Source organism: Panthera tigris, chromosome C2, assembly GCF_018350195.1.
Source record: "Panthera tigris isolate Pti1 chromosome C2, P.tigris_Pti1_mat1.1, whole genome shotgun sequence".
Taxonomy (NCBI): Eukaryota; Metazoa; Chordata; class Mammalia; order Carnivora; family Felidae; genus Panthera; species Panthera tigris.
The window spans coordinates 95,068,920-95,081,995 of record NC_056668.1 but is presented as its reverse complement, the minus strand read 5'-3'; the positions used below and the strand labels follow the sequence as shown (position 1 = coordinate 95,081,995).

At 40.2% G+C, this 13,076-nt stretch overlaps 1 protein-coding gene across 1 annotated transcript; it reads left to right on the top strand.

Moving 5' to 3' along the window:
* The first annotated feature begins 5,481 nt into the window (after positions 1–5,481).
* On the top strand, positions 5,482–6,402 carry LOC102957457 (RNA polymerase II, I and III subunit L). Its single transcript, XM_042956809.1, is given in 3 exon segments — positions 5,482–5,851; positions 5,854–5,874; positions 5,877–6,402. Coding segments are annotated over 3 exon segments (186 nt in total). The 5' UTR covers positions 5,482–5,757; the 3' UTR covers positions 5,948–6,402.
* The last annotated feature ends 6,674 nt before the right edge of the window (positions 6,403–13,076 follow it).

The following is a 13,076-nucleotide window of genomic DNA, read 5'->3' as shown; positions in this document are numbered from 1 at the left end:
TTCAGGTCAGTGTCTCCTACTATTCGAGGTTGTATACCTAAAGCAACTAAAAATCAAAAGGCTGCCACTATTCTATGCCTCAAAAGCATCACTGGCTGTCTTGTTGGCTAACATTAAATATTCTTATGCCAGAGCATGGAGGAATTGTCTACATTAGTCAATGGAATGGTGATTTCTTTTTTACAAGGAACTTCCAAGTTTGCTATGCTACTGTAAGTAGAAGCATGAAGCTTTTGGATAATGTATGATTTATTGTGGAGTAGGTATAAATTGGCCTAAGGACTGAATTAACCAGCTGAGTCCAGATAATAAGAATAAAGCATATGTAATTCTTCAAGTCAATGTATTAGATTGTTTTCCCCTTTTCCTCCCACTAATTTCTTCAATTTTCCGACTATATGGCCTAGACAACTCTAATTGAAATAATTTGGAATTAGTCAAATACTATTCGGAAACTAATAAATTTTAATGTATCACATCGAAATTATGCGGTGGTGATGGGTTTTAATGTTTCTCCCCTCTTTGGCTTTACATTATAAGTACCAATTAGCTGCCAACTATAGAAAAATGTCTTTTGTAACTTGAATTTTCTTTTTTGAATCTTTATTAGGAACTGGAAAACTGCAAGTACAGTTGATTGTTGTTCTTCATGGCAGTTAGATTCTATAGTCACCACTAATACAGGACTAATACAGAATACTGAACCATTGCTCCTAGGGAAAATACAGGCCTATTGTTCTGCAAGCCTCTGGTCACATTTTTATCAACTAGTCAATACAGAAGCTTGTTTCAGGTGTCTGTGTTTTGTTGATTTACTAACATTGAAGTCATGGTCAACAGCCCTGTAACTTCATGCTTCACCGAAGCTCACCTAACATGTTATTTTCTGCATGAGGCATATCACAGCCTTCTTGCACCTATTAGGAAAAATTAGCACTTCAGCACTACATCTGGGGGGCATTTTAAACAGGGAAATCACCAATGAAAGCACAAAAATGCAAAAAAAATGGCACTAACTGGAGCAAAGGATATTCATCTACAGTATGGGAGGTGAAACACCTTGCTCAACCCCAAGTAGGAACATATGCATTGAGCAAGTCAAAATTTTCACTCTAGGGGTGACCACGAGAGCACCAGGGAAGTTTTAAAGAGTAGGCAAACACGGAATCCATGAATGAGGATGCTCAATTGTACTTACTATGTTATAAAGCTATGACATCCATTTGCCTGAGCTACAGAATAGATCATCATGCTCCCATATTTCCATAACATTTTAGAAAATATTTTTAAGTAATCTCTACACCCAGCATGGGGCTCCAACTCACAACCCTGAGATCAACTCTGCTCTACTGACTGAGTCAGCCAGGCACCCCTCCATAACATTTTAAATGTCCACTGTCTGAAAGTAAATACTTAGTTCCTAATTATTGGTAGTCGATAGTTTGCTTTTACTCTGTTTCAGTGGCATGGCAATTCTCTGTTTAATCATTCAGTAACATTGAGTACTTACTGTGTGCCAGAATTTTATTAGGCACAGCCATGAATTAAAAATTACAAAAATAGGGGCACCTGGCTGGCTCAGTGGTTAAGCATCCAACTCTTGATTTCGATGGTCTCACAGTTCATGAGATCAAGCCCCAATTCAGGCTCTGTGCTTTCAGCATGGAGCCTGTTTGGGATTCTCCCTCTCTCTACCCCTGCTTGCTCTGTCTCGCTCGCTCTCTCTCCTCTCTTTGTGTGTGTCTCAAACTTAAAAAAAAATTACAGATTAGTTAAATATTACAGCCCTCCCCCCTTAGACCATCAAATACTGTGATATGTGCTATGGTAGGGATTTGTCCTATGTGCTGGATATCTCTATCCCCTCCATCTCTACTCCACCCTCTTCCCCATGAAGCTGATGAATGGACCACAGCAATGAGCTCCTTTGCCTCCTGGCCTCTGGGTGGGTTTGGCTGAGGAGTGCCCTGGTCAGAGATAGACTGATGGTCAGAATACCTATTCTTTTGGCTCTGTCACCATCTTTTCCAAGCTTCCCTTCACTAATTTCCTTGGATTTGCCACTCCCTGTGCTTTTCCTTCTGCCCAAGAGGTAATATCAGCTCTGCTGCCACTAATCCGGAGTTGCTCAAGTTACTGTGCTTCCTGTTGTGGTTCCCTGCTCCCAAACCTTTGTGCAGTATCTCCTCAAAGTATCTTAATTTAAGGACCATCTGCTTCCCGTCCTTGGAACCAAGACAAATCAACCAAAGAGAAATTCCTAGAGGACAAATATTCCAATGAGTTTACTACCTCTGAGAGGTCCTTGTCGCCAGTTATTAGAAAGGATCTCACAACCTTGCAGAACATGTCCTAACAGTTTTAGTAACTAAAATCCTATTCTAGTAGATATCTATGCAGATACTACACAAAGAAATGAATTTGTCTTCTTGGACAAGTCTTAAGCCAAAGTCTGCAGCGTTTAGCTGGGAGTTTATGAGTAGATCCAAATGCATTTACTCCACTTTTCCAACCTACCCCAGAGATCCTCTGAAACTTAAATAACTCACATGGCTTTTCCATTCAAATAAATTTTCAGGCTGAGAAAGGACATCCTTTCTTAGATTTATAGTTTTTAGGATTGTCCAAAAGGCCTATAATCTCTATCCTTTCCCTGGTGGTGCAAAAGGCAGGAGGGCTAAGTTTCTCTGGAATTAGATCACCACACTTTGGTCGCATTTCAAATGAATGCCACCATCAATTCAACGTTTTTGTGCCATGGATTCTTTTTCAGAATAATGTTTTTAAGTGCAGAAAATGAAATGCATGGGATTACAAAGAAAACCAATTAGGCACACCTGGGTGGCTCAGTTGGTTGAGCTTCTGACTCTTGATTTCAGCTTGGGTCATGATCCCAGAGTCGTGTTGTCAGGCTCCAAGCTGAGCATGGAGCTTGCTTGGGATTCTCCCTCTCTCTACCCTTTCCCCTGCTCACATGTACTCTCTCTAAAAAAAAAAAAAAAAAAAAAAAAAAAAAATTAAAAATAATTTTTTTAAGTAAAAAAATTATATTGAAGTACAAGTTATCAAAATAATGTAAATGTATAATACAGTAATTTATGTGTTCATTTAATAACCACATCTAGCAGGAAGTTTAACAACTGCTGTGATATCAAAGTAGCATAAACAGTATGATATCTCTACAACAGTTGTGGTATGAAAATACCTGATTTCTATTGTTGACAAACTCACAGCTACTGCCTGATACAGCTCTGGATTGTTGCATTTATAATAAAAAGAAATACTAAATTCCGCTTAAAGTTTAGAGGAAATAATTTTTATTCGCATCCAAGTTCACGTATCATCTGAATTCTACCCTCAAATCTCTTAGAGGTCTGCAGACTCTGGGTTAAGAAACCCTGACCTAGCTAACCAGATATTGGTGGCAATATTTCAAATAGGACTATAACATGGTATTCAAAGGCCAATGATACTTAATTTAGCATGATTTGATATTTTATTTTCATATTATTCACATGTCTACTTCATTAACACATATATAGCAAATTACATGTGTTGTGTGAGGTTTTATTTATAATACATTATATCTTGGGGCATCTGGCAGGCTCAGCTGGTAGTGTACAACTCTTTTTTTTCTTTCTGTTGTCTTTTTTTTAAATTTTTTATTTAACTTATTTTTCTAATTTACATCCAAGTTAGTTAGCACATAGTGCAGCAATGATTTCAGGAGTAGATTCCTTTATGCCCCTTACCCATTTAGCTCATCCCCCCTCCCACAACCCCTCCAGTAACCCTGTTTCTTCTCCATATTTAAGAGTCTCTTATGTTTTTGTCCCCCTCCCTGTTTTTTATTATTTTTGCTTCCCTTCCCTATGTTCATCTGTTTTGTATCTTAAAGTCCTCGTCTGAGTGAAGTCATATGATATTTGTCTTTCTCTAATTTCGCTTAGCATAATACCCTCTAGTTCCATTCACATAGTTGCGAATGGCAAGATTTCATTCTTTTTGATTGCCTAGTAATACTCCATTGTATATATATATATATATACACCACATCTTCTTTTTCCATTCATCCATCGATGGACATTTGGGCTCTTTCCATACTTCAGCTATGGTTGATAGTGCTGCTATAAACACTGGGGTGCCTGTGTCCCTTCGAAACAGCATACCTGTATCCCTTGGATAAATACCTAGTACTACAATTGCTGGGTCATAGGATAGTTCTGTTTTTAATTTTTTGAGGAACTTCCATACTGTTTTCTAGAGTGGCTGCACCAGTTTGCATTCCCACCAACAATGCAAAAGAGATCCTTTTTCTCCGCATCCTCACCAACATCTGTTATTGCCTGAGTTGTTAATGCTAGCCATTCTGACAGGTGTGAGGTGTTATTTCAGTGTGGTTTTGATTTGTATTTCCCTGATGATGAGTGATGTAGAGCATTTTTTCATGTGTTGGTTGGCCATCTGGATGTCTTCTTTGGAGAAATGTCTGTTATTGTCTTTTGCCCATTTCTTCACTGGATTATTTGTTTTTTTGGGTATTGGGTTTGATAAGTTCTTTATAGATTTTGGATACTAACCCTAATCCTAACCCTAACCCTAAATTCTTTATAGATTTTGGATACTAATCTGATATTTTGTTTGCAAATACCTTCTCCCATTCTGTCAGTTGCCTTTTAGTTTTGCTGATTGTTTCCTTTGCTGTGCAGAAACTTTTTATTTTGATGAGGTCCCAGTAGTTCATTTTTGCTTTTGTTTCCCTTACCCCTGGAGACGTGTTGAGTAAGAAGCTGCTGCAACCAAGATCAAAGAGGTTGTTGCCTGCTTTCTCCTCAAGGATTTTGAGGGCTTCCTGTCTTACATTTAGGTCTTTCATCCATTTTGAGTTTATTTTTGTGTATGGTGTAAGAAAGTGATCAGGTTCATTCTTCTGCATGTCGTTGTCCAGTTTTCCCAGCACCACTTGCTGAAGAGTCTGTCTTTATTCCACTGGATATTCTTTCCTGCTTTGTCAAAGATTAGCTGGCCATACGTTTGTGGGTCCATCTCTGGGTTCTCTGTTCTGTTCCATTGATCTGTGTGTCTGTTCTTATGCCAGTACCATACTGTCTTGATAATTACAGCTTTGTAATACAGCTTGAAGTCCGGGGTAGTAAACAACTCTTGCTCTTGGGCTGTGGGTTCGACCTCCACAATGGGTGTAGAGATTACTTTAAAAAAATCTTCCAAAAAAAAAATAATAGATTATACCTTAACTCCTAAACAAAAGTTCAAGATTTTTTGTAAGAACTTTATAAATGGAGGAAGCAGGGTATGATCTTATCCATACTGAGGTTATCTTTCAATCATTCAATAAACACTTGTGGACCATTCATTAAGCAATCACTGAACACAAGGAGCTAGTTTAGTGAGGGAAGGACAGTATTTATGCAAACAAGAACTTGCAGCAGACTGTAGTGTGACGTCAAGAGTATCAATTACATGCTTATGGGATCACATAGTAGAGTACCCAGCCCAGATAGTGAAGATCAGGAAAAGCTTGAAGGATGAGTTGGCAGTAGGTAAAAAATTGAGGAAGGCTATTTGCAGCCAATGCAATGAGACGCATAAAATAAAAGACAAGGAAGTATGTCTGGCATATTCCTGGAACCAAAAATACTTCGGGTGCAGCTAGAATAGAGATGAGTCTAGAGAATCGTAGTGTGGTGACTGTTGGTCAGGCAGTCCGTGGGACCAGTCTGCTGCCGTGCTGCCGCCATGATTATACCTATGTGCTACGTCACTTGTGGCAAGATGGCGGGCAACAAGTAGGAGGCCTAGCTGGGGTTGCTGCGGGTCTCGGACACTGAGGGGGCGCCCTGGACTCACTGGGCCTGAGTGCTGCACGCTACTGTCTCACGCTGAACTGATGGAGAAGCTGCTCAATTCTGCATCCGTGGAGAAGTAACCGTGCTAGAGCCTCCCGCCGCCTGCTGACCACGGGCAGTCAGGGTTGTGCCTGGAGTTCATTCCACTGAGGTAGAAGAGCTGGGAGCAATGCCTGACCACAGCCACGTGGGTATGTGTATGTCCTTCCTCTGGAAGGAACCATCAGTAAAGGTCCTTGAAGAACCAAGAGAGAGGAGAGAGGGAGAGACAGATGAGTCTGGAGAGGGAAGAGATAAAGGTGTCATGGTTTGCCTAGAATCCTTTCCTTTGGGAAACACCCATTTCCCTCTGTTGTACTCCTCATTCTCTTCTGGAGTTGCCCTAAGAAAGAGCACATGACCCAACCCAAGCCAACCGCAATCCTCTCCCTTCCTCAGGATCCGAGTTTGAAGGACCATGGGGGCCTGGAGTTACCGATGGCATATTGCCTCCACATGGACAGAACCTGTCTAGAAACAAAACTAACATGAGAAAACCAGGACTAGGAAAGATAAAGCATGAATGCCATCTTTGAGCTCCTAGTCTAGCGCTGCCTAAAGCCAACCTCAGACTCTTTGGTTACATGAACAAAGAAATTCCTCATTTTTGCTTAAGCTACTTTGAATGAGGTTTCTGTCACTTGGAATTGAAAGGTGACTGACTTACATAGGACGGTAAGGACGAACAGAGACACTGACATCCGTTTAGAGGGAATTGACTCAAAGCAGGGAGGTGCCACCATCCAATTTGCATGGTGGATGACCCTGACCACTGGAAATGGACTGATGAGGGGCATGTCCAGAGGGAAAGAGAACGATGTGGTTATTGGAGTGACCATCGTTTTCTCTGAATGTTTGTAACTATTCTCAGATTTGTATGTTCTACCCACAACTCCCCTCTTGTTTCGAAATAACAAATTTTTTTCTTGGGGTGCCTGAGTGGCTCAGTCGGTTGAGTGTCTGACTTTGGCTCAGGTCATGATCTCACGGTTCATGAGTTCGAGCCCTGTGTCAGTCTCTGTGCTGACAGTTCAGAGCCTGGAGCCCGCTTCAGATTCTGTGTCTCCCTCTCTCTCTGCCTCTGTCCTGCTTGCACGCGTGCATGCTCTCTCTCTCTCTCTCTCTCAAAAATAAATTTAAAAAAAATTTTTAAGTTTTTTCTTATTACAGAAAACTCAGGAAATACTTAAGAGCAAAAATAAGGAAACAGAAAACCCCCAAACCTACCCTCCATGGACGATCACTGTTAAAACTCATATACATCCTTCTAAACCTTTACATATGTGACATGTGTCTGCAGGTTCACAGAGGTGGGAAAAGGTATTAAGCAAATGAGATTGTACCGTATGTACCTTGCACTTCAAATATCAAAAATCAATGATCTGGAAAAAGAACATTTTTTTCCAGAAACAACTCATTGATCAATTTATGATTTTAAATTGTATTCCTGTTCATCAGATCCAGACTTGGAAATGTGAACATATGTTATGTTAACCTTAGATTAAGTGTATGCCAAATGCATGTCACAGACACAGATTTCCACATTGCAGTGTGTTTGATGATCGACGTAAGAGGGAATCAGAAGAGTTCATGATTAACTTTCCCACATCTTCAAATAGACACCTTCACCTCTTACAGTGATGGTATTTTCCACTGCAAAGAAAAAGTAAAATCACTAACAAGCAAATTTGTCTAAAACTGAGGGAAAGCAGTGAGTATGTAGAAAGGAGTTTGCATTTTTAGAATCTAATCAGTGTCTGTCAGACTTCACGACTGTAAAGAGCTTTGGCGCACAAAGTAAGCAGGCTGCATCTCTGTCCCTAGTTCTTAGCTGCATAGAGGCTGCAAGGTTTACAGAGTTGAAACTTTTATTCTTAGTAACTTCTTCTCTCACTGAACTTTAATGTTTATTTATTATTGAGAGAGAGAGAGAGAGAATGAGCAGGGAAGGGGTAGATGGGGGGGGGGGGGACAGCAGATTCAAAGCAGGATCCGCACTGACAGCAAATAGCCGAACACGGGGCTCAAACTCACCAGCCGTGAGACCATGACCTAAGCTGTAGTCACACACTTAACCAACTGAGCCACCCAGGCACCCCTCTCCCTGAACTTTAACACCAGAGTTCTCCACTGCTCAAATTCCTATGCACTTTCTTCTACCTCGCCTTCCATCCTACCCACAATTTTGTCTCTTTCCACAGGACTGGTTGCAGATTTTATTTCTTTAAAATGTATGTGCAAGGACTCTGAAGATGTCTAATACTTCCAAAGTGACTTACTAAGTGAGCATGCAATGTTTGTTTTAAAGGTTCTATCAATGCCAAGCCACAATTATAAACAGATAATTTGCCTATAGCAGGGGAACCAACCCCTGGGAAATAAGCTCAAATTTTCGGCCCCATTGCCACCCCACATTCTTTATTCTGCCCTCTATAGGTTGAGAAGAGTGTGGTGATCAGTAGGGAAAGAAGGAATGCCACGTAGACCCCTTCTTCAGGGAGCCATCACAGTTTTCTGCAGCACTCGGGAGGCAGGGCTTCTGAAGAATCTAGAAATTGGGGAGAACTGATCCACCATCCCTTCTTTTCTTCATTTAACCAGCACTTCTTGAACCCCTACTGTGTACCAAACAATGGAAATACAACATGAGGAACCTTCAGCTCCCCGTCTGAAGAAGGGGCAAGCAACCAGCCTCTGCCATGCGAGAACAGATATGGTGCAGGAGATCCATTTCTACCCAAGGAGCTACAATTTCTGCCACTGGAAAGTTTCCAGCCTGGAGGGGGATAAGGCAGCTACAAAGTCAAACCCTATGTGCCAAAGAGACAAAAACATAAATGCTGTGGGACTTTGAGAGAGAGAGAGCAGGAAGGTGAGCTTGGGGAGGCAAAAAGAGAAGACCAATGAGATAGCATTTATCCAGCCAGCAAGAATTTTACAGCTGCCATCACTCATTCCCTGTCTTTTTTTTTTTTTTTTTTTTTTTTTTTTACCATCAACAGATGCTTTCCCAAATGGAGAATATTGGCCTCCAAGACTTTACAAATCCAAGTGAGAAATAACCCCTACTGTCTGGGTAGGAAAAAAGGAACAAAATACTTTGGGCCTCTTTGTGATAGAGGCTTCCAGCACCAAGACTTAACATTTGGACAATATCAAGTAAGTATTCCATTTCTCTCTAAGTATCTTGCACTTATTATGCTAAAGTTAAACCTACCTAAAATAAAATCCACAAGGATGCTCATTTTGTTTACTCTACCCTCACCTGCCATGTTACAAAGAGGAAGCAACCCAAGACATTGTTCTAGGCTGCTGAAAACAATTCCATTTCCTTCCTGTTGGATGCTTTTTTTTTTTTTCTTAATACAACATGCAATTATGGGAATTTTTTCCCCAAATAGATTTGTGCTCTAAAATTTCATACCTCCCAGAGGAACATTAAGAACCCCCTGCAGATGAAGGCAACCAAAAAGTGTGCATTTAGAGAAGGTGGTTTGCTTTAATTGTTGTATGTGATCAACTTCCTGTTGCCTTTTAATGTTCTGCTGCTAGAACAGTCTAACTGGATAATTTAGAAATGTATATACAGGCACAAGAAATATTTTAAAAGAAACCTTTATTATTATTTTTTTTTATTTTATTCATTTTTTTTTTTTTTTTTTTTTTTTTTGAGAAAGAAAGCACACAAGTGAGAGAGGGGCAGAGAAAGAAGGAGAGAGACAGAATCCCAAGCAGCCTCTGCATTATCAGCACAGGGCTCAATGCAGGGCTAGAACTCACCAAACGCATGAGATCATGGTCTGAGCTGAAATTGACAGTCAGAGGCTTAGCTGACTGAGCCACATAGGCACCCCTAAAACAAACTTTTACAATAAAGTGTAACATACCTAGAGAAAGCCATACACATCGTAAGTGCATGGTTCAGTGAAGCGTCACAAAGGGAACATAACCATGTGACATCAGTCAGACCAAGCAGTAGAACACCAGCACCTAGAAGCACCCACAACTCTTAATGCCTACCAAGAACCTGACTCCTCCCCTCCCCAGCACGCTCACTTGTGACACCATGTGGTTAGTTTTGCCTTTTTTTAAAATGTTTTATTTTTAAGAGAGCGCAAACAGGAGGGGGGCAGAGAAGGGGGGGGGGGGACAGAGGATCTGAAGCAGGCTCTACACTGACAGCAGCACAAAACATGAGATCATCAATCATCACCTGAGCTGAAGCTGGACACTCAACCCACTGAGCCACCCAGGCACCCCTAGTTTCGCCTCCTTTTAACTTCGTGTATATGAAATTATCATACGTAGTTTTCTGTGTTGAACTTTTCAAATTGTGAGATCTATATTGTATATAGCAGCAGTACCTTCATTTTCTCTGCACAGATGATTAATCGCATCCTGGATGGGAGGAGAACTACAGAGTGTGAGGTTTCTCTCAGACTGGGACTCCAAGTGCAACTCCATTTCCTCATCTCCCAGTTTAACTTTGGATGAACAGAGCTGCCCTTATCCACTGAGAGTGGATTCCTGGCTAGAATAATAAATTCCTGAGAACTTCCCAACCATTGTAACTCAATCCCTATTAAGAATTTTTCTGTTCCTTCCACTGTGAATTCAACTAGTATTTGCTGAGCATCTGCTATGTACAAATCCTTGTGCTAGATGAGTACAGCAGGACAACAATCCCAGCCATGAAGCTCACACTGAAAAGAAGGAGTAATAAGACAAGTACACAATGACTATCTTTCAAGGGCATAATCTGATTAGAAATGATAAGAGACATACAAGGTGCTTTGGGAATTTTAATGTCAGAGGAAATCACACTCATTCAAGGGATCTGAGGAAGCCTTTAGGATGGTGTCTGAGCCTTTGAGGACTAATAGGATCAGTAGAATGATCTGTGTATTTGGGTTTTTTGTTTGTTTGTTTGTTTTTATTTTAGGGAGAGAGAGTGCAAGATTGGGGGAGAAGGGCAGAGAAAGAGAGAGAGAGAATTTTAAGCAGGCTCCATGCTCGGTGTGGAGCCCGACACTGGTGGGGGTGGGGGGTGGCACTTGATCCTACAACCCTGGGATCATGACCTGAGCTGAAATCAAGAGTTGGACGCTCAACCAACTGAGCCATCCAGGCTATAATAATCTGTGTAAATATTCCAGGCCAAGGCTATATCCTGAGTAAAAACAAACCAACAAACCAAGTAAGCAAATAAAAAAAGACAGGGGCGCCGTGGTGGCTGAGCTGGTTAAGCATCTGACTTGGCTCAGGCTCATGATTTCCAACCCCAAATCAGGCTCTGTGCTTACAGCTCAGAGCCTGGAGCCTGCTTGGGATTTTGTGTCTCCCTCTCTCTCTGCCCCTCCCCTGCTCGCGCTCTGTCTCTGTCTTTCAAAAATAAATAAACATTAAAAAAAATTTTTTTTAAAGAATCTTAAAAAAAAAACAAAGACAGACTATGGGGCATTTATAGAAAATATTAAGTGTCCTGATTGCCTTAATTATAAGGAATATTGGGAAGTGAGTCTAGAAAACAAGATGGGAATCATACTACAGGAAAATAATTTTAATTAAGCAATCTCTACACCCAACATAGGGCTTGAACTTATAACCCCCGAGATCAAGAGTCTCATGCTTGACTAACTAAGCCACCAGGCACCCTGCAGGAAAACTTAAATGTCAAGGTAAAGAAGAAATCTATTCCAGTGGCTTCTTCCACGGGTTTCTACCCTTCAGCCTACAAATGTGCTCAGACCTCTGCCTTTTCCAACAACCAATTTCTTTACACTTTACTTCTCTCTCAAATATCTTTATCCCTCCTTTCACTCCTTGTCCTTTTTAAGAACTCTTATTCTTCACTTCAGTTTAACCCACTGCAAGCTGGTTTCTGTACCCAACATTCTTCTGAAATCATTGCTGCTGAGATCTCTGTATCTCTCAGAGCTTTTGGTGACAATGAATTAAACCAACTCTGGCTAGAGGACACGGAAATGGGATTTTTGGGGAAGGATGTGAATGGCTCCCAAGATTGAAGGGAAGACTGGAAAAGTATGCTTAGAAAATAGGAAGGAACCAGGAAATATCTGGCAGCCTAGAAACCCAACCACCAGAACAGGCTACTCAGGTCTTCAGTGCCATTGAATCCTGCCACCACACTTCTGCTTGAATGATCCGACTGCCCTCTTTGCGTCACTCTTTCAAGAGTCAAGGTTCTTGGTGGGAGCATCCTTCTGGCTGAGCTTGGGTCATGGGTCTGGCCCCTCACCCAGGTTGGGAAAATGAATTAAGAACAGACAAACAGAAAGAAACTAGAGAGATGGTATATTTAAGGCCAACACTGAATATAAATGGTTTAAATAAAACTAAAAGGCAGAGGAGATCAGCTTAGATAAAAATTAATGCTTAGATAACTTAAAAGGAAAAATATAGAAAAAGATATACAACACAAACGCAAATCAAAAGAAAGCTTCAGTGGATTTATTAATATCAAACAAAGTGGACAATAATAAACAGGGTCATTACATGATGATAAAGGAATTATTCATCAAGAAAATATAACAATCCTAAATATGTATGCACCTAAGAACAAAGCTTCAAAATACATGAAGCAAAAATTGTTAGAATTGATAGGACAAATAGACTATCCTACAGATAGAGTTAAAGACTTCAACACTATTGTCTCAGGACAAGTAGACAGAAAAATCAGAAAGCATATAGAAGAGAATTATACTATTAGCCTCTTTGACTTAATTTCCACTTATAGAACACTCTGCCCAATCAGAATACAAATTCAAGTGCCAATGGAACATTCACAAGTTAGATCATATTCTAGGCCATAAACATTTTTTTAAAAGAATTGAAATCATACTAACCTTTCTGTCTACAACAGAATTAAAAATCTAAAATCTAAAATAGAAATCTAAAATAAAATCTAAAATGGAAAAGATTTGGTAAATCCAAATGTTTGGAAATTAAGCAGGATACTTCTAAATAACCCATGAGTCTAAAAGGAGGTCAAATGTATGATTAGAAAATATTTTGAAAAAAATTTAAATAAAGACAAAACATATCAGAATTTTGGGCATATAACCAAAGCAGTGCTTAGAGAGAAATTTATAGCACTTAAATGTTTACATTAGAAAAATAGAAAGGTTTTTCTCTTTCCCATTTTGCAAG